The sequence below is a fragment of the Betta splendens genome, chromosome 13, assembly GCF_900634795.4.
Source record: "Betta splendens chromosome 13, fBetSpl5.4, whole genome shotgun sequence".
Classification (NCBI taxonomy): domain Eukaryota; kingdom Metazoa; phylum Chordata; class Actinopteri; order Anabantiformes; family Osphronemidae; genus Betta; species Betta splendens.
This window is the reverse complement of record NC_040893.2, coordinates 13,740,019-13,759,886: the sequence shown is the minus strand read 5'-3', so window position 1 is coordinate 13,759,886 and position 19,868 is coordinate 13,740,019. Positions and strand designations below refer to the sequence as shown.

Below are 19,868 nucleotides of genomic sequence, written 5' to 3'. Positions count from 1 at the left end.
TTAGAAACCACAGTGTTTCCGCATCCCCATTAGGTCCCATGCTCAAAAACTTACTCCTTTACTTTTTTCTGCAGTTTTGTTTACACATGACAAAATCAGTGTCAAGCTTTATTATATAGCAACATTTTAATTTTGTGCACACAGGTCACACAATAGAAAGAGTGAGATAAAGTACAATACAGTGAAATAGGCAAGTTATTATTTTTATACTGTACCAGGAACTTCAAATGTATTTTGTGCTGCTTTAGGACATTGTAAAGTCAACCTCTTGAATGAAATAATTAAGATGAGTTCCAGAGTGAAGTTAAAGTAGATGTTGTAAAACGGAGGAAATGTGCTTCTTCTTGAAGAGAAGCCTTTTTATAGAAACCCTCAGAAGCCAAGAGCATTTGTCGCCACCTTGCAGCCCAACACTGTATTTCCAGCTTCCACACACTCCTTCATACACGGTGCTGGAACAAAGAACAAAGTCATTACAACAATAAAGTGAGCACACACTGTTCGGAGCTCATGGTCGTGGTCATTACCGTTCTGAGCACGGAGCCATGACACAGCCTTCATAGCCAGCAGCTCCCACTCTTCCTTAGCGTCCGCCTTGAAACCATGAAGCCAGATCAGAGCCAGAACGGTGGCCCACACGTCCTGGTTGACCTAATTCACCGCATCAAACAGTGATAGAACCAGAAACAACAAACATGAAGTATACAGCAGAAGTATGAACTGTTGAATCATGGCTTTTAACCAACCATGAGTCCTGCCCTCGTATAACATTATACCTGTGCAGGCTTTGCCTTCTCCACCTCCTCGCTGGTTTTTCCCAGCGCAGCAGCCAGAGCTGAATCCAGCAGCCAGCAGCCAGACGCCTTCTGGAGGGAGACCAGCTGCAGCAAAGGGCCTGTGGGTGAGTTCTGAGGCGACCAGTAATCTGAGGGAAACAAGCACATGGTGAATAACCTGATTAATTTGAAGGCATAGGACCTTGGGACTCTTAAGAACAAAAAAAATCAGATAAACAACTTATTAGTTCTTTACTCATTGAAGCAATTAAAATATAAAAGTGCACTTTTAGCAAAGGATCATTAGAGACTGTTGACTCTGCCAAAGAATAAACTTGTTCCACTGCTATAAGTTGATTAAAGCATGATAACTACTCACACAAGTAACAGTTTAGATTCAGCGTTATTTAATGTAATGAAGACAGAAACACATCAACATGTTCAAATGGAGCTTAACTTCTCACCACTGGGCAGATAACAGTACCTGCTTTCTCCTTGGCTATGCTCGTGTCCAAACGAATGTACCCTTAAAGACAAATAAAATTTAGTTAGAAAAGCTAATTATTAGTATTTAAAATGTCAGAACAATGAAAATATAAAAGTGCACATTTAACAAAGCAAACAAAGCAGGTAGTGCTGAGGCGACCAGTCATCTGAGGGGAACAAGCACATTGTAAAAAAGCTGTGTACTAGTACACTATGTGTTTAGAGTATCCACTTTGAATCTGAAGTGCATACAGTATAGAGATCATCTCCAACTCCATCATTCTGTGCTTTACTGTAAGTACACTACCGTCATCTGAGTGCTCTCTTTCCCTTGAAGGCAAAGCTGTTGAAATGTAAGACAAATAAAAATAAGTGTAAAACAATAATAATTATTTAACATATTGAAGCAATTAAAATATAATAATGCACATTTAGCAAATAATCATTACAGACTGTTGACTCTGCCAAAGATTAAATTTGTTCTGCTGCTATAAATAGATTAAAGCATGATAACTACACATATAAGTATATAACAGTTTAGATTCAGCATTATTTAATCAAATGAAGTCAAAAACAAAAGCGTTCTAATCCAGCTCAACTTCTCACCACTGGGTAGAGTACAGCACCGTACCTTGGGGAGATGGGTCCCTCCTTAAACAGCACATTACTAAAAATTAAAACAGATGATAAAATTTAGTTAGAAAAACTTATTATTTGTACTTGACATATGAAAACGATGAAAATAAAAAAGTTCACATTTAACAAAGCAGAGAGAGTGCTGAGGCGAACAGTCATCTGAGGGGAACAAGCACATGGTGAATAAGCTGTGTACTAGTACACTATGTGTTTAGAGTGTCCACTTTGAATCTGATGTGTGCATACAGTATAGAGATCATTTCCAACTCCATCATTCTATGCTTTACTGTAAGAACACTACCTTCATTTGAGCGCCTCCTTTCTCTTGAAGGCAAAGCTGTTAAAATGTAAGAGAAATAAACAATAATAAGTGTTAAACAATAATAATTATTTAACATATTGAATCAAATAAAATATAAATGTACACATTTAACAAATAATCATTAGAGACTGCTGCTGCTATAAGTTGATTAAAGCATGATAACTACTCACACAAGTAACAGTTTAGATTCAGCGTTATTTAATGTAATGAAGACAGAAACACATCAACATGTTCAACTGGATCTTAACTTCTCACCACTGGGCAGATAACAGTACCTGCTTTCTCTTCGGCTATGCCCCTGTCCAAACAACTGTACACTTAAAGACAAATAAAATTTAGTTAGAAAAGCTAATTATTAGTATTTAAAATGTCAAAACAATGAAAATATAAAAGTGCACATTTAACAAAGCAAACAAAGCAGGGAGTGCTGAGGCGACCAGTCATCTGAGGGGAACTGTCACGATCCGGTTCCTGTTCTGCTTTTATTTTGTAAGGACTCAGTTTGTCATCCATGTCATCATGCTTTGGTTCCAGTTTTCATTTCCTGTTTTATTTTGGTAGCACTCCCGGTTTCTGTTTCTCTACTAGCTTTACTTCCGGTTTACGTCTTGTCACAGCTGTTCCCTGTTTCACCCGTCATTATCCACACCTGCACTTCATTAGCAATCAGTTCACCGTGTATTTAAGCATCACCTCTCACCCCAGTACCTCGCCAGATTGTCGAGTTTCATACCACATTCCAGCGTTGCCGTCTAAGCTAACCTGTTGCACGATCCTGTCCGTACCCGACTGCCGATTCCTGCCAAAACCCTGTCTGTACCTTCGCCTTGGACCTTGTGGTAACTTTACTGACCGTCTGACCATCGAGTTTTTGTCTAGCCCCAGTCTGTACCTCTGCCGTGCTTAACCGTGTACCGAACTCCTGCATGTTTCCCGGACCTGATCCTGCCTGCCTCTTTTGTGCCTTTGAACTGAGCCTTAGTGTGTATGACCTGGATCGCCTGACTACGTTTCAGTAATAAACACTGTTTGTTGACTATCATCCTCGTCCGCACTGTGCATTTGGGTCCTCCTCCATGTGTTCCTGACAGGAACAAGCACATGGTAAAAAAGCTGTGTACTAGTACACTATGTGTTTAGAGCAGCCACTTTGAATCTTATGTGCATACAGTATAGAGATCATCTCAAACTCCATCATTCTGGGCTTTGCTGTAAGTACACTACCTTCATATGTGCGCTCCCTTTCCCTTGAAGGCAAAGCTGTTGAAATGAAAGACAAATAAAATTAGGTGTAAAACAATAATAATTATTTAACATATTGAATCAAATAAAATATAAAAGTACACATTTAACAAAAAATCAATAGAGACTGTTGACTCTGCCAAAGAATACACTTGTTCTGCTGCTGTAAGTAGATGAAAGCATGTTAACAGTTTAGATTCACGTTTAATAAATGTAGTAAAGACACAAACACATAAACATGTTTTAATGCAGCTCAACGTCGTAGCACTGGGTGGACAGGAGGTTGCCAGTATTGAAGGCATAGAACCTTGGCACTCTTAAGGACAAATAAAATGTAACTAGATAAACAACTTATTAGTTCTTAACTCATCGAAGCAGTTAAAATATAAACGTGCACATTTAACAAAGACTCATGCAGAGACTGGTGACTCTTGTACAGTACCTGCTTCAAATAGGTTCCTCCTGTCCATCTCAGGCATATGATGTAAGGCTTAAAGACAAATAAAATTTAGTTAGAATACTTAGCATATCAAAACAATAAAAATATAAAAGTGCACATTCAGCAAAGAATCATTACAGACTGTTGACTCTGCCAAAGAATAAACTTGTTCTTCTGCTATAAGTAGATTAAAGCGTGATAACTACACATAAGTATATAACAGTTTAGATTCAGCATTATTTAATGCAATGAAGACAAAAGACAAATAAAATTTAGTTAGAAAAGCTAATTATTAGTATTTAAAATGTCAAAACAATGAAAATATAAAAGTGCACATTTAACAAAGCAAACAAAGCAGGGAGTGCTGAGGCGAACAGTCATCTAAGGGGAACAAGCACATGGTAAAAAAGCTGTGTACTAGTACACTATGTGTTTAGAGTGTCCACTTTGAATCTGAAGTGCATACAGTATAGAGATCATCTCCAACTCCATCATTCTGGGCTTTACTGTAAGTACACTACCTTCATATGTGCGCTCCCTTTCCCTTGGACGCAAAACTGTTGAAATGTAAGACAAATAAAATTAGGTGTAAAACAATAATAATTATTTAACATATTGAATCAAATAAAATATAAAAGTACTCATTTAACAAATAATCATTAGAGACTGTTGACTCTGCCAAAGAACTGTACACTTAAAGAAAATAAAATTTAGTTAGAAAAGCTAATTATTAGTATTTAAAATGTCAAAACAATGAAAATATAAAGGTGCACATTTAACAAGGCAAACAAAGCAGGGAGTGCTGAGGCGAACAGTCATCTGAGGGGAACAAGCACATTGTAAAAAAGCTGTGTACTAGTACACTATGTGTTTAGAGTGTCCACTTTGAATCTGATGTGCGTACAGTATAGAGATCATTTCCAACTCCTGGTCTTTACATTCTGGGCTTTACTGTAAGTACACTACCTTCATATGAGCGCTCCCATTCCCTTGAAGGCAAAGCTGTTGAAATGTAAGACAAACAAAATTAGGTGTAAAACAATAATAATTATTTAACATATTGAATCAAATAAAATATAAAAGTACACATTTAACAAAAAATCAATAAAGACTGTTGACTCTGCCAAAGAATACACTTGTTCTGCTGTAAGTAGATGAAAGCATGTTAACAGTTTAGATTCACGTTTAATAAATGTAGTAAAGACACAAACACATAAACATGTTTTAATGCAGCTCAACGTCGTAGCCCTGGGTGGACAGGAGGTTGCCAGTCTTGAAGGCATAGAACCTTGGCACCCTTAAGGTCAAATAAAATGTAACTAGATAAACAACTTATTAGTTCTTAACTCATCGAAGCAGTTAAAATATAAACGTGCACATTTAACAAAGACTCATGCAGAGACTGGTGACTCTTGTACAGTACCTGCTTCAAATAGGTTCCTCCTGTCCATCTCAGGCATATAATTAAAAAAGACAAATTTATTAAATTTTAATTAAAGACAAATAAAATTTAGTTAGAATACTTACCATATCAAAACAATAAAAATATAAAAGTGCACATTTAGCAAAGAATCATTACAGACTGTTGTCTCTGCCAAAGAATAAACTTGTTCTGCTGCTATAAGTAGATTAAAGCGTGATAACTACACATAAGTATATAACAGTTTAGATTCAGCATTATTTAATGCAATGAAGTAAAAAACAAACGCATTCTAATCCAGCTCAACTTCTCACCACTGGGTAGAGTACAGTACCTTGGTGAAATGGGTCCCTCCTTGAAGGCGGTTCACAGAACCTTCCTAAAATTTAAAACAGATGATAAAATTTAGTTAGTAAAATTTAGCAGTTAAATGGTAAAAATGCACTTTTAACAAAGAATCATTAGAGACTTGTTCTGTTATTTGTTCATTCCTGAGAAGTCTTTGTGTCACATACAAACATTCTGAGCTTCAAGGACAAACAACTCAATATTAATCTTTTAATCTCATCAGTCATCACTAACTGTTGTCATGGATTCTAACACTGAGCATGCTCAGTGAGGCCTGTAGTGTCTGCATTATCACTGTAGCAGCACCAGGCTGTACATCACATCTACTGTATGGGAGCAGTGACAGGTACTAGTGTTGCTCAATACAATAGTATATTGTATTGTTAGTTGTTAGAAAATAAAATTCTACATTAAATTACTTGCAATCCTTTTAAGTGTTGTTTTAAGTCAGTGGTTACAGATGTCTTCCTGGATGTGCCAATATGACGTAGAGTCCGTGATTCTGAACGGGCCTGCTTACTGTACATAAACAAGGATAGGTAAATGTTTTTTATGAAAAACGATTAATTCTATTTCAGTTCATTTAGACTATCCTCCTCCGGCTTTGTCTTCAGAGCTACAGGCCATGATGTAAACTGTACTGTAAGCAAGCATCTTTGTCAACAGTACATAAAGGTAGTCTATACATAAACAATATTATTATCCATAATAATCGCTAAAGTCCAACAAATTATTCTTTACAGGAGGAGAACATACTCCTATCTTGATCTTCACAAAAGGTGCTGTTATCCTACTCATCACCTAATCACATTTTACAGGGGCACCATACAAAGCATCCTAACACACAGCTTCATATCCTGGTTTGGAAGCTGCAGAGCCCAGAACCATCAACGGTTCTACAGCATTGTCAGTACTGCCAGCAAGACTGTTGGTGCCCCTCTCCCGTTCCTGGAAGAGATTTATCAGCAACGCTGCACACACAGAGCAGCTTCCATCATGGGGGATCCTCAGCACCCCTCTCATGGACTGTTCTCTCTCCTGCCATCAGGAGTAGTAGAGGAGGTAATCGCCATACTAGAGGAGGAATATTGGTGGTGGTTGGACTACCCCGGTGTGGGGAAACTGTTTGACTGGGCGTGCTTGAGGCGCAAGGAATTGGAGCCCGATCAGCAATCAACTTGAACATCGAAAACGTACATTTGATATATATATATAAAAATACCACAATGGAGAAAGAAGTGGACACATGAAAAGCAATAATCCAGACTTGTTGTTTTCACTTCCTGTTTAGATTTTGACGGATTATAAATTATTTTTTTTTCCTGAGTTGGTAAGAAATTTACTTTTTCTTTCTACTGTGCTGGCTGGTGCTGCAATTTATTATAGGCTGCCTACGTGACAGCTTATCACTCAACTCCGGCTCCGGTCTCTCCACCGCCCACTCAAGGTCAGTTTTCGACTCCGGTTTCTGAGTGTGGTCCTGTTCATGCTTCTGCTCCTGTTTCGTCCCGGTTCTCTGTTAGAGGCGCAGCTCCGGTGTCTCAGCGGCCTTTGGGCCTTGCTCTGGCTCCACTTGCTGAAGAGGGGTTGCCATCGGACTCTGTTATTCCCCTGCTCAGCGGTGGGGTGTTCATGGGCTCTGTTCCCCCGTGTGTCCTGACTCCACCATTGACCTCAGTGCTGGCGCCCGGTGAGGGGCGTCAGATCTGGAAGGAGCTAAAGGCTCAGAGTGCTACCAACCTTGCTCAACTGCCCTTGGACTCTGCCCAGACCCCTGAACAGAAGAAAGTGTCCTCTGGCTGGAACACAGGTCGTAACCCCAAGGCCTCTGAATTAATTCTCCCTCTTCAATGCTTGCACAGCTGGGCCCAACGTCTCAAGCTCCCGTCGCTGCCTCGCCGGCTCAAGCTCATGTTGCCACCTCGCGGCACCCGTCACAGCCACTGCCTCGATTCCCGAACCAAGAGGGCAGGCTTCCAGCAGTCGGAGAGGCACCAACCCCACCAAGTGCTCTGAGCCTGCGCCCGGTCCTGCCGACCCGACCGGTTCCAGCCCAGAGCCTGACTACTGCCTGCCGCCCGCATTATTCCTCCTGAAGGAGTTCCTGGGAGTATTTGCAACTACCACAGACCCGCGGGTCAAGGCGGGTATCCACAGGGTGGTGGCACTGTGTTGGAGTACGCCTGGCCTCAGTGAGACGGTGGGACTTTCTGCATTATTTCCTGAGCTGAAGGGTGTACGACCACTCCCCGAGCCCGTGCCGGTAATGGGCGCCCTAGTTCCAGCCATTGGGTCCCAGCATGCATCAACCCTAATGTCTCAGCTTGCCCCAGTTCCTGCGTCACAGCCCGCATCCACCACATTTCCCTTGCCGGCCCTGGTCTTTACTGCTCCAGTCGCCGGGCCCCATCCAACACCGGCACAGCAGTCATTTTGTCCCGCTCAAGACCCCGCCTCGGTCAACGCACGTCACTCTTCAGCCATACCTGGCTCCTGCCTTGGTTACTGCCAGGCCAAGCCTAGCTGCGGCCCAGTCAAGCCCTGCTTCTGCCCCGTCGAGCTCCGCTGCTGCCCAGCCAACCCCGGCCTCGGTCCCTGCCCATTGGCCCCCGGAGCAACGGCCGTTCCCCCGCCCCGGGTCCAAAGACGATTGCACCAGCCAGGGCTCCTGTGCCCTCTGCTTCTCTGCGTGCCGATGCAGCTTCCGGGGTTCCTGGTGATTCGGCACCAACCACGTCTGTTTCAGTTCCTTGTGGTTTGGCACCGACCACGTCCACTCTGGCTTCACGTCAGCCCTCATCTCTGGCTCTGGTTCTGGCTCCACATCTGTCCTCATCTTTGCTTCTGGCGCCACATTGGTCCCCGTCTCTGGTGCCAGTCTCACGTCTGTCCTCCACACTGGTTCTTCGCCGGACGCCTCGACTCTCTAGGATTCGGGGCGGTTCCCCATCTGGGGGACACCGTCATTCCCTGTGGGGTTCTGGAAGTGGCTGGCCTCGGCGCCGACCTCCCAGAGCCTACTGTTCGCCCCTGGGCACTTTGTGTAGAGAGGCTGCTGGGTTGAGACACCTCCTCGCCCTCCCTGAGAGGATGGTTTGGACCTTGTGTTGCTCCTCAGGTTTGGACGGTGTTTTGAACTCTCTGTTATGGACTCTTATCAGGGTGTGACGGTCATATGCCTTTGTTCGGCCATGTGGTCCTTTTTTTTGTGAATTTTTTTTAAGTGAATCATTTGCTTATTTTTCTTGTTATCCTCATGACGAGCAAACATGTAAAACTGAATAAAGTAGAATTTAATGTTCAAACTTCACAGGTTCAAAATTAAAAATGGGCATCTCCCTATAGTTTTGTATATAACCAGTATAAAATACATTTAAGAAATGCAATGAAAACCTCTCACCGGATCACTGCCTTATTATAAACCTCATAAACCTCGCAACACATCGCTGTTACTCAGCTACTGTAGACAAGCTGAGGATTATATGCAGAATACCAGGGAGTTGAGAGAGACGACTATAAACTTTGACAGGTCAAAGTACAGGTCCTCACTTACTAATAAGCATCTTCAAGCCATACTGAGGGTCTGAATTTCTTCCTCCCTGAAGCCAAATGTGGCTCAGCTGTGTAAAAGGAAGACTGAGACAATTGGTTTGGATCATCACTTGAAAGCTTTTTCAGTGGAATACTTTATGCAGCCCAGGCTCACTCAGACTATACTTCAAGCAACCTTTGGCTAATTTGAGTTTGAGACCCCTGCCTTAAACAGTCTGCACAGTCCTCATTGTGTCAATGTTAGTCATAAAAAAACACTCACCAGGTACTGGAATATCTCTGCGCACCAGAGGTCCTTGAATGTTTTTGCCATCACTTTTGTTCATGGCAACAAAGGCGGTGACGGAGCTGCTCACTCCTGATTGGACACTGAGCTCCACCATCTTCTTCCTTATCGCTCCATCTCGTCCTCTGCTCTCTCTGTCCTCCAACTCCAGGGAGCGAATCAGAGTCCGAGCAGCCAACCTGTGGACTGTTAATCTGCAGACAGGAGTGACAGAGGTGGAGATTCATATTAAGCTAACATAAGCAAACCTTCATGGACACTGATTAAAACCTGTCTAACCCAGTGTCCTCTGCTGGTTTGAGACTGAAGTGGAGCTGGTTCTCAAAGTCCTGATCAGCCAGACTGTACTTCACCTTCACAGAGCCCTCTGCAACTTCTGAAGTCTGAGAGAACACAAACCAGATACGTTACTCACAAACCTGATGAACAGACAGACGTACAGTATGTGTAAATACTGGTTCTACCTGTCCAGTGATCTGAGCATAAATCAGTGACCTTTGACCCTGAAATATTGCTGTGATTGGTGGAGAGAGGACAGTGACGGATGCTTCTTTGGGAAGATCCCATGTGACTGAGATGTTTTCCACAACTGTCTGCAGAGCAAATCGCAGCGACTGCATCACCTGGAGAAATAAACATTTGAAGAACTTGAACCGTTTCTTAATTCAAAACTTCAGAGCTTCTCTCTTTTCAGCAGATGCCAACTTGGCCTTACACCACTTACCTTCCTTTAGTTTTGCCTTTTCCTCTCTGTTATTTTCTGCTGACGTCTGGGTTTACCGTTTTAAACCTACCAACCTGCCCAGTTTTCTCTACAGCTTGTTGTTTATCATTGCTCTCTCCTTTTAAAGCTCAGACCAATCAGTCGAGGCAGATGACCTCCTGATCTGCTGAAGTTCATTCTCTTCACTGTTACCAAGTGTTTGCTCAAGATGTATCTGTTAGGTTTGTCTTTGGTTTGTGAATTTGTCAGGGATTGTTTTTTATGTTAAGTAACTCTATACAAATAAATGCAACATAGATTTTATTTATAGATAGTTCACTTCACGACCTCATTACTTCAGTGTCTTTCTTACTTTGGGTTCCATCTTGTCGGTCCCAGTGATGAACTGAGCGTGACCTCCTCCTTCCTTGGCCAGTCCGTTGATGAGAGCAGAGCTGGCCCCTTCCCCGATCCCAAAGGAGAAACACCTGCAGGACACTGGTTTTTAACAAAGACTCACTGCACATAAACATTTACTATGAGACCTGAGGGATTGATTTCTGTGATTTCACCTGTGGGAACCTGAATTCTTCTTCACCAGATCAATAACTTTCTTGGTGTTTCCCACTTCTCCATCGGTAAAAACAAAAAGCTAGAGAGGAATATAAATAACATGAACACATGTTGTAACGTGGCAACATTGTTGTCATCTGATGTTTTCAGTTTCTACTTTGTAGTATGACTCTACTTAATGAGAAAGGAACATTTTATTTCTGCATTTTGTGAGGCTGAAATCCATACAGTAGCAGAGTAATGTTGACTCTGGTGTTTTTGGTGACAGTTTGTATCTATGATTGAGTGTATTACTTGTCGAGGCTGATTAGTAATGCAGGGCTGGCTGTAGATATGTTGGAGGGGTGAGAGAATCTCAGTTCCTCCAAGATTAGCCTGCACCTCTTTGACCATCTTCAGAGCCTCGTCCATGGTTTGCTGGCTGTACTCCACACTCTTACTGCCATTAGAAACACACATAACAGAAACATCAGGTGATGATTCTGTGCGACTAGAGAGTTCAGGGAAACAGAGGTTTGGACTTGGAGAATGTAGCAAATGTTTTTATTTCGGAATCATTGTCTACAGTTTGTTTCAAATAAAATAATATTATATCACGTGCTTCACTGTCTACTTACGGGAACATGTGTTCAAAGGTGGAGCCAAAGCCGTAGATGTTGAAATAGCAGCCCATTGGTAAACTCTTCAGCAGGAGCAGCAGCGTGTCCTTGTAGATAAATAGAAAACAAATTAATGACAGCTGTGTGAGAGAAACACAAAATGTGTTAGAAAGGAAAATAGCTATTGTTACCCTGGCGCTACTGATGCGGGCATTTTGCATACTCCCAGATCGATCCAGTAAAATTACAAACTCTCCTTTAGAAGTGACAGCCTGAGGAAACTCAGGGTACAGGCTCACCATCACCACCTGATCACCCATCAGAGAGCCTGAAACACAGAGAAATCATTAGGAAACTACTGAGTCTGGTGAGCAAAGCTACGACATTAAACCTTAGCACTGACCAGGCTCTGCAGAGGCCTGTCCTGCTTCTACCACAGCAGAGGGCTGGTGGGCATCTTTGTAATAAACCAGCAGCTCCACATCTCTGTCAAACTTGTGTCCTGCAGCCAACTTCACCTACAGATTAACACACTCATGAGCATGAATAGAGTTTTACCACACACTGGAGCTATGAGCAGTCGACCTACTGTGGCCTGGGTTTGCTCTGCGTTGAGGAACTGGAGAGGATCCAGGGAGGAGCTGGACTCTACTTTAGAGATCGGACGAGGAGACGACAGTCGAGCAGAGAAAGACAGAGTGTAGGGAACCTGAGACGCTGGAACTGATGTCACCTTAACACTGGGACCCTCACTTCCTGTAAAAAAGGTCAGTCGTGTTTGACATCACATAGTATCAGAAACTAAGATTGAACTAAGCTGAGGCTGTTTTCTCACCCTGAGGTTGGTAACGAGGGTTGAGCACAGCAGGCAGACAAAACCTCAGGCCGTCATCAGCCTGCACAGCCAGCTCAGTGACATACTCCAGCCTGATGGAGGCGCTCTCTCCTGGAGGGAGACTCCCCACACTCAGAGAAAAGATGTCTGGACTCTGGTCACTCTCCTCCAACAGGAAGGCCTGCTGACCGGAGCTCAGGGCGTCATCATACTCCTCACGAGCCTGGAGAACAGACGACGCATCAGTGACATCCACCACCGTTAATTAGAGGCTTGTCAGGAATCCAACCTTTACTGTCCAGCTCACCTGCTGCTTCTCCTTCACCTCAGCTACAATCTGTGTCTGACCAACGGTAGCACTGAAATGACAGACGGCAGCGTCTCCAGGCAGAGGGAAGACGAACACAGCCTCTATTGGTTTGTCCTCCTTGTTGTCGTAGCTCAGAGTAGAGACCACTGTGGCCACATGGTCCCTCACCTGCAGCTCCACCTCGATGCTCTTCAGAGGAACTGGCACAGAAACAAACGCCTCAAAATATACCACACATAATGTCCATGTTATTGTCTTTGTGTTTAGTTAGTTTAGCTTAGCAGCCCAAACAAGTATAGGAATGTAATTTAACAGGAAAACAAAAAGATTTCGGACCTTGTTCCCGTTCAGTAGTTATCAGACCACAGTGAGTCATTGTTGGACCTGTAAAAAAAAAGGACCCTTGAGAACTTTCTCATCCCCATCTTCTTAGGAAACCAGATTTTTTCAGAAGGTCTAAATATATTTTTTTCGTGTTACTATGACTAAACCATTTTAATACTGTAATTACAATTACTTTAATTATAACTGAGGAACAGAGTGGACCAAACAGTGATACTGGCTTTAACTCGCTTTACTCACTTAAAACAGAACTTATACTTTAAAAAATACCACAGGACCTAACACGCTTACTGTACAATGGACATTAATGGAAACATGAGACTTTGCTTTCAGTTAACACAGGACTTCTGCCTTATTTAGTTAACACAGCACTCGTACTTTTAGTTAACGCAAGATTGCAAAGTAACACAAGACTTTGACTTTACTTGACTTAAAAATCTAAGCTGGTGTAATCATTTATTCTTTAGAAAACTGAAAACCATTTGTGGTCTTAGTTTTATATATTTTATATTTATATTTATTTATATATATTTTTTATATATTTTTAATATATTTTATACAATATCCTGTGTTAGTCCAGACGTTATCACAAGTTGAAAACAGTACAGTCAGTTTGTGGCAGCGCAGCCAGTCTTTTCGGGTGCACCAGTTTGAAAGGAGCGAGTTGTCTTGAGCTTTTGTTAAGTTTTGAAAATGCCTCAAGACGACCTATGTAATTCTCCTCCATCTTGACAGTTGGGAAATAAGCTACTGTAACTGACTTTGTTTGCTAACTCACTGGAGCAGCGCCAACGTCACTGGCGCGAAGAGGCGCCTGACAAAAACAAAACAAAACAGAAGTTCCGTTCTTTCAACTGACTCGGATCTTTAAGTCTCGATCAGTAAAGTGAACGAATCATTTCGAGTCATTCGTTCATTTATAGCAGGTGGCGCTGTGGGCGTTGTAATAATGGTTGCGGTTTTCAAACACTATATACTGATGACAACATGGTTTGCTTTCGCGGATAAACTATAATCACAAAATGCAACAAGCAATTTAAACCATGTGAAAACATAACAAATACGCACCACAATAACGTAGCTTATGTCCAGCATCATCGCTGTCATTGTTGTTTAAAAGCACGAAAGTCACTTGGTAGCGGTCACATGATAAAAGGACGAACAAACGACTGATCCATAAAGATCCGTATGAACGACTCAGGAATGAACTGGAGCGCTTGCTGCTCGCTAAAGAGCCTGCGCGGCTCCGCGGTCACGTGACAAGTGAATGAACGAACAATCCGTATGAACGAATCAGAATTACGAACTGTAGTACTCGATGCTCGCCACAGAGCCTGAGCTGTGAACGATGAACGAGAACGATGAACTAAACCGTGCAGCCCGAGCTGCCTTTTACGTGATGGCTGGAGAAGTGAAAGTAAAACTTATTTTGGCAATTAGTGAGACTTTTAAAGCAAAAAGTAAGAATAACTCCCCTGAAATATTCATCTGGTGCATTCGTTTTATCCAAAATGAGAAATAATAATAATAATAATCGCCACATGGCCACATGGCAGCAGCTGCTTAAGCTCAGTCAGCAGGACAGGAAATAGAAATGAGGAGTCACGTCAGGTATGTTTTTGCTAGGTTTTCACATGGTTTGAATTGCTTGTGGCATCTTGTGATTATAATTTGTCCACCGAAGCAAACCATGTTGTCATCAGTATATAGTGTTTGAGAATCACGATCATTGTTACAACGCCCACAGTGCTAAATGCTGTAAATGACCGGATGACTCAAAATGATTCGTTCAATTTACTAATCGAGACTTAAAGATCCGAGTCAGCTGAAAGAATGAAACTTCCCATCTCTATGAACCACACGTGTCACGTGACAAAAGAACAAACGAACGATCCATAAGAATCCGTAGGAACGAATCAAGATCGAACTGTGCCTGCTGCTACAGAGCCTGTGTGGCCTGGCTGTCACGTGACAAAAGAACAAATCATCATGTAAGGACACTCAGTTGAATGAGTTCTGAATGAATCATTTCTATCTTCTGTCCTGCTGACTGAGCTTAAGCAGCTGCTGCCATGTGGCGAGAGAAGGTACTGCATGGAACTGAACGAGTTGTTTACTGAGATGTTGTTTCTCCTGAGTCATATAAAAGATTAGTTCACATTAAACGACACATCACTACAGCCAAGCACCTGTCGGCTTCCATAGAGGCTATTTCCTGTCTTGCCTCATTGCCCGTTTTTGCACAATCAAGGAAGTAATTATGTCAAACCCACATCAATAAACGGATTGATGAGCTTGTATAAAGCAAGAAAAGAAAGAAAAAAACAGCATTTTGTTGGTGACAAGCTGTGAAACAGGAAGCAATCGCTCCACCTATTAACCCATGTAATGACGGCTCGAGAATGGGAGCTGGAGCCCTGAGCTGAGGCTCGGCTCATTGATGCCTCACATTTCTCCCCATATTAGGGCCGGAAATGCGCATATTCAGCCATTTTACTTGTGATAATGTTTAGAAATTTTGAAAAATGTAGAGGAAATGCATTTATAACACAGATGAGTTGACAGATATTAATTTCTATTTTATGTTATTATGTATTCAAATTATGGGATTTTGTAAGGTGAGGTGAGGCCCTGCCTCCCCTGCCTACCCTGACCGCACGTCACTCGCCTCCGGGCTACATACCTTTAGTTGACCGTGATCGCAAACATCGGAAGCTTTGGTAGCTAATCTGCAAAAGCAGCAAGGCTTTTTTACTAAGCTTCACACATCACACAAAAGCCACATTTGAGCGAATCCCACTGTCCAGGAGAATCGTGACGAGGAGGATCGAGGACACTGCAGGAAATCTGGAGCTTCAGCTGCAACGTGAAGTGGCAAATTTGACTTTTTCTCCTTGGCTTTGGACGAGAGCTGTGATGTCCGCCACACTGCCCAGTTACTCATATTTATCCGGTGGATAAAGGGCTCGATGAAAGGGGCAACAACAGCAATCGGTTTATAGAGGTACAATAAATGCGTGCACGGACACTCTGGCATTGAAATGGGACAGACTTGCAGGTGTCACAACGGACAGTTGGCCAAATCTTACAGGAATAAATGTTGGACTTTTAAAATGCATGAAAGGTAAAGTGACAGAAATCAACGCAGATCAGTAATTGGTATTTTTGTACTGTATTATACACCAACACGTGTTGTGGAGAAGCATGAATCTCAGTAACGTGACATCAGCTACCACACAGCTGTCAGATGGCTCAGTCTGGTCAAAATGCCAAAAAGAGTTTGGGACCTCTTAGATGAGGACTGAAGATGTCAGAACAATTGAGGATGAAATGCACATGATTTCCTCTCCCTTTAACTGCAGTGTGGATAAAAATCCAGTGACGTTCAGCTCAAACTTATTGACATGCAGTCTGACGCAGTAGTGGCAGAGCATGTTAAGTCAGGATCTCTGCTGGATTTCTACTTCTCTCTTAAATTTCCTAAGGAGAACTTTCCAAACACGAGGAGACATCGGCTCTACCTACAAACAAACATTTTCAATGATAAAGTTTACAAAATCCAGGTAAAAATCCTCTCTCAGTGATGATCGCCTGTCAGCTGTGCTTCGCATCTCCTCCTCCGACATTCAATCTGACTTTGATGCACTCAAGAACAAATGACGTAAAAACACCAAATGAGGTGATTAGACTACAAATGTAGGCATGTACAGTAAAGGCACTTTGTGGCAGTGAACTGGGACAGGGACTGGGAATCTTTTTCTGGGTCATTTAGTTCAATATGATGTGTCTTGCTTATTATTTGGAGCACAAAGACAATATTGTGATGTCTGTAGAATGCTATGAACCTCTTTCCAACAGTATTTGATACTTAAAATGTCTTTTGAAGTGACCATTTTTGGGGGAAATTTGAATTTTTTTAGGGCAACCTCATTTTTCAGGTTATAGCCTACTCTTACCAGCTTGTCAAAACAATGCAATTCATTTTTTTCCCTGGCGCTGGTCAAGGTGGCTGCTGGTTACAACAGCCCCCCCCCCTGGACGACCAATTACTAAAAGGCTACAGCTGGTGAAGCATGTGACTAAACATAAAGCTAGAACATCGCAGGCAGGAACTAAACAGAAATTAAAACAAAGTACAACAGAAGCTTGATTTAACGCAGCTAAGAACCAGAGTGAAGGGCAGAAAGCAGAAACTACACACACATGAACATAAAACGGGAAATGGCAACTGACAAGTCCAGGTTATGACAGTAAGAAATAGGCAAAAACTGTAATGTCTTGTGTTTTGTCTTACATCTATTTTACAGTATGTATTTGACATTTCTCTTAGATTCCTTGGACTCCAAATGTAATTCTGACTAGTTTAAATGCTATTTTAGACATCTAAAATGCAAACACTGTATGATCAGTCTTTAAGTAAATGGCTGACTGGCTCACTCATGTCATTTGATGCAGCTGTTATTACTGAAGTTTCTGAGTGTACTTGTGCAGTCGAGTCGCACTGGACCAGCAAATAAACACACAGTGTAATTAAACTTACCTCCTGGAGACGAGGAATTCACAAAGACTGAAGATGTCGCAGGTGTTTTCTCAGCTGGTAATATGCACTTAAACCAGGACCGGAGCCGCTTCATTCTCTGACTTCCTCCGTTTACACAAGTGCCGATGATCCTTAATTACTGACAGGTCCTGTAACAATTTATGATTTGCATGTGAGATTTTCCAGTCAAAATAGTTACAGTAAATAAATACAAGCTGACCTCCTCTGCTAAAACACAAATGCTTTATTTCTGGAAACATGGTACTTTTCACTTTGTCCTTTCTGTTTTCATCTTTGCAAAAACAAATACAACAGCTGAGCTCTGTAATGTGAGACGTAAATGACAAATTTATTTACTTAATCAATAATGTATCTCAATCATTTTCCATTTTGTTTGTACTTCACTTTTCACAATTTTATTAAAATGGAAGAAAATGCAATTTTCTCTCTTATACAAATATGATCAGCTTTATACCCATGATGCTTATTTACATTTGTATGACTATGTTAAATCTAGAGTGTTACTGAATGTTTTGACCATGTTTTCGCACATGTCTGATGCTCTTATTTAATGCTGGATTTCTTGTTTGAATTAAATATTTTTCATCGTTCTTTATCACTTTATGTTGAATTCGTTTTTACTTACTACTTACTAGTTGACTCTTGTCTTTCCTTATTCTTCTCCTCCTCAACCTATTTTTTTCTATTAGCAGATCCATTGTTCCAAAACTCAAAGAACTGATTTGGGCCCTTTTATCTACCTCATGAAGAATCTGAGCAGCGCTGGAGCAGCCATACAGACAACACCTGGGGCCCAAACAGACCACTGTTGGGTCAACGCCTGTCCAGCCCGAGAGAATCCAAGGCAAACATTTCTTCCAGTGGGCGGTTTAGCCCCAGAGATTGGAGCCTGAGCACCCACAAACCGTAGGGAGCCCACCAGGGAAGCCCCCGCACCCAGAGAGGGACCCACCCCCAGTCCACCACCCACACAAGGGCAAAGCGAGGCCCACCCCATCGGCCCGACCATAACCCCTGGTACCCTGGGATGGCAGGACAGGCACCCCAGGGTAACGTAACCCAGCTTGAGTGCGTGGTGTAGAAAGTGCTGAGATGTGTGGATGTTTATTAAGTCTGTTAATATAACCAAGCTCCATGTATTTAAAATAAGGCAGAATTAAGCTTCTGATCAAAAGCTTTTTGGCTCTAACTACGTTTTGGCAACATGAAATCATCTTACTGGTTTAACTGTACTCATAAAGATATTAAAAGTGGTAAAATATAACTTAACTGGTGCAGTTTCAAGCGGACACAACACGTGGAAGACCAAAGACGGTGCTGCAGTATTCAGTCGTAGATCTGAGTTCCAGCGTCATGTCAGAGTTAAACAGTTACGGTCGACGCTCGCTTTTAATTACGATGATTATTACAGTTGTTTACACAAAATCTAAAAGACGTGGCATTACTACGGCCACTTGAAACGTGTATCGGATAATATTTACAAGTTATGGCAGTTTGAATCCGAAATAAGTCCTGCACAAACGGAGCTAAACGCTTTAACGAGGCGGTGCGCGCTCTCGCGCGCGGCTTTTGATTTCTGGCAGACACCTGAAGCGACCACTCTATCTACTGCTAACCACATGTTAATGGACACACTGAGATTCTTATATGATTGGACCGTTTGGCTGAAAATCAAAGTTTTCAAAGCTGTTTATATATGTTTTAATAGTAAAGGGTCGAACTTCCACCTGTGACCTGCTTCGTTTCGTTTTGTTTTCATTTTCCCAACGCAGCACGGATCCACGGTCTATAATCTGCTGTTTCTGTGTTCTTGCTGTAGTTTGTTTCTTTTTTCCTAAACGTAAATAAATAAGGCAGCTGTTTGCTTTTAGACAATTGTACTCACAGCATTTCTCACTCCGACGGGAAATGAAAATGGAAAAGACATCGGAACACAACGTGACCGCATCGTTAACATTCTTTAAATCAACACAGACTGGAAAAGAACTTACGTCTAACGATGACCCTACGTCTCTCTCGTGCCGTCTACTGCATCAACAAAACAGTTACAGTATTAATAAGGCTGTGCTACGTCATCCAAACCAGCCACGCCCACAGAGTGGGCGATGCTTCATTTATTAGTGGTTACTGTTTGTGTTGTTATTATATTTACGCTATAGTACAAATACAAGTTTATGAAACTTATATTCACTGAACTTATTGTTTCATTATATGCCCTAATGTAGTTAGACCTGATATTTATTACTTTTTAGAAATGACAGTGTTTCGATCTCCAGCTGTCATGAATCCTGTCTTATTTCTTCTACTTCCGGGTTTATTTTGATATTTTCTGTTTTTTTCTGGTCTGTCACAGTTCTTTCTAACTCCACTCACATGATTCACCAGCTGCAGTTAGGTAGTCATCTCATCCTGTTCCTCAGTATCCTGACCTTGCTTCT

At 42.0% G+C, this 19,868-nt stretch overlaps 1 protein-coding gene across 3 annotated transcripts; it reads right to left on the bottom strand.

Moving 5' to 3' along the window:
- Positions 1–95: 95 nt before the first annotated feature.
- Positions 96–19,519, bottom strand: LOC114868009 (von Willebrand factor A domain-containing protein 5A-like). 3 transcript variants are annotated; one of them, XM_055513732.1, is made up of 28 exons: positions 19,422–19,519; positions 17,410–17,558; positions 12,864–12,911; positions 12,525–12,727; positions 12,218–12,440; positions 11,972–12,138; positions 11,786–11,900; positions 11,574–11,710; positions 11,401–11,489; positions 11,078–11,222; positions 10,783–10,862; positions 10,584–10,698; positions 9,972–10,130; positions 9,787–9,890; positions 9,484–9,701; positions 5,656–5,700; positions 4,868–4,903; positions 4,423–4,458; positions 3,905–3,952; positions 3,445–3,480; positions 2,496–2,537; positions 2,200–2,235; positions 1,894–1,929; positions 1,570–1,605; positions 1,261–1,302; positions 777–925; positions 528–651; positions 96–452 (listed from the first exon to the last, which is right to left on the bottom strand). In XM_055513732.1, the coding sequence occupies exons 2-28, from the start codon at positions 17,501–17,503 to the stop codon at positions 373–375; spliced, it is 2,643 nt and encodes an 880-aa protein (XP_055369707.1). In that variant the 5' UTR covers positions 17,504–17,558; positions 19,422–19,519; the 3' UTR covers positions 96–372. The 3 variants fall into 3 exon arrangements, with proteins under 3 accessions (XP_055369707.1, XP_055369708.1, XP_055369709.1); XM_055513733.1 differs by lacking the exons at positions 3,445–3,480; positions 3,905–3,952; XM_055513734.1 differs by lacking the exons at positions 3,445–3,480; positions 3,905–3,952; positions 4,423–4,458.
- Between the last annotated feature and the right edge of the window lie 349 nt (positions 19,520–19,868).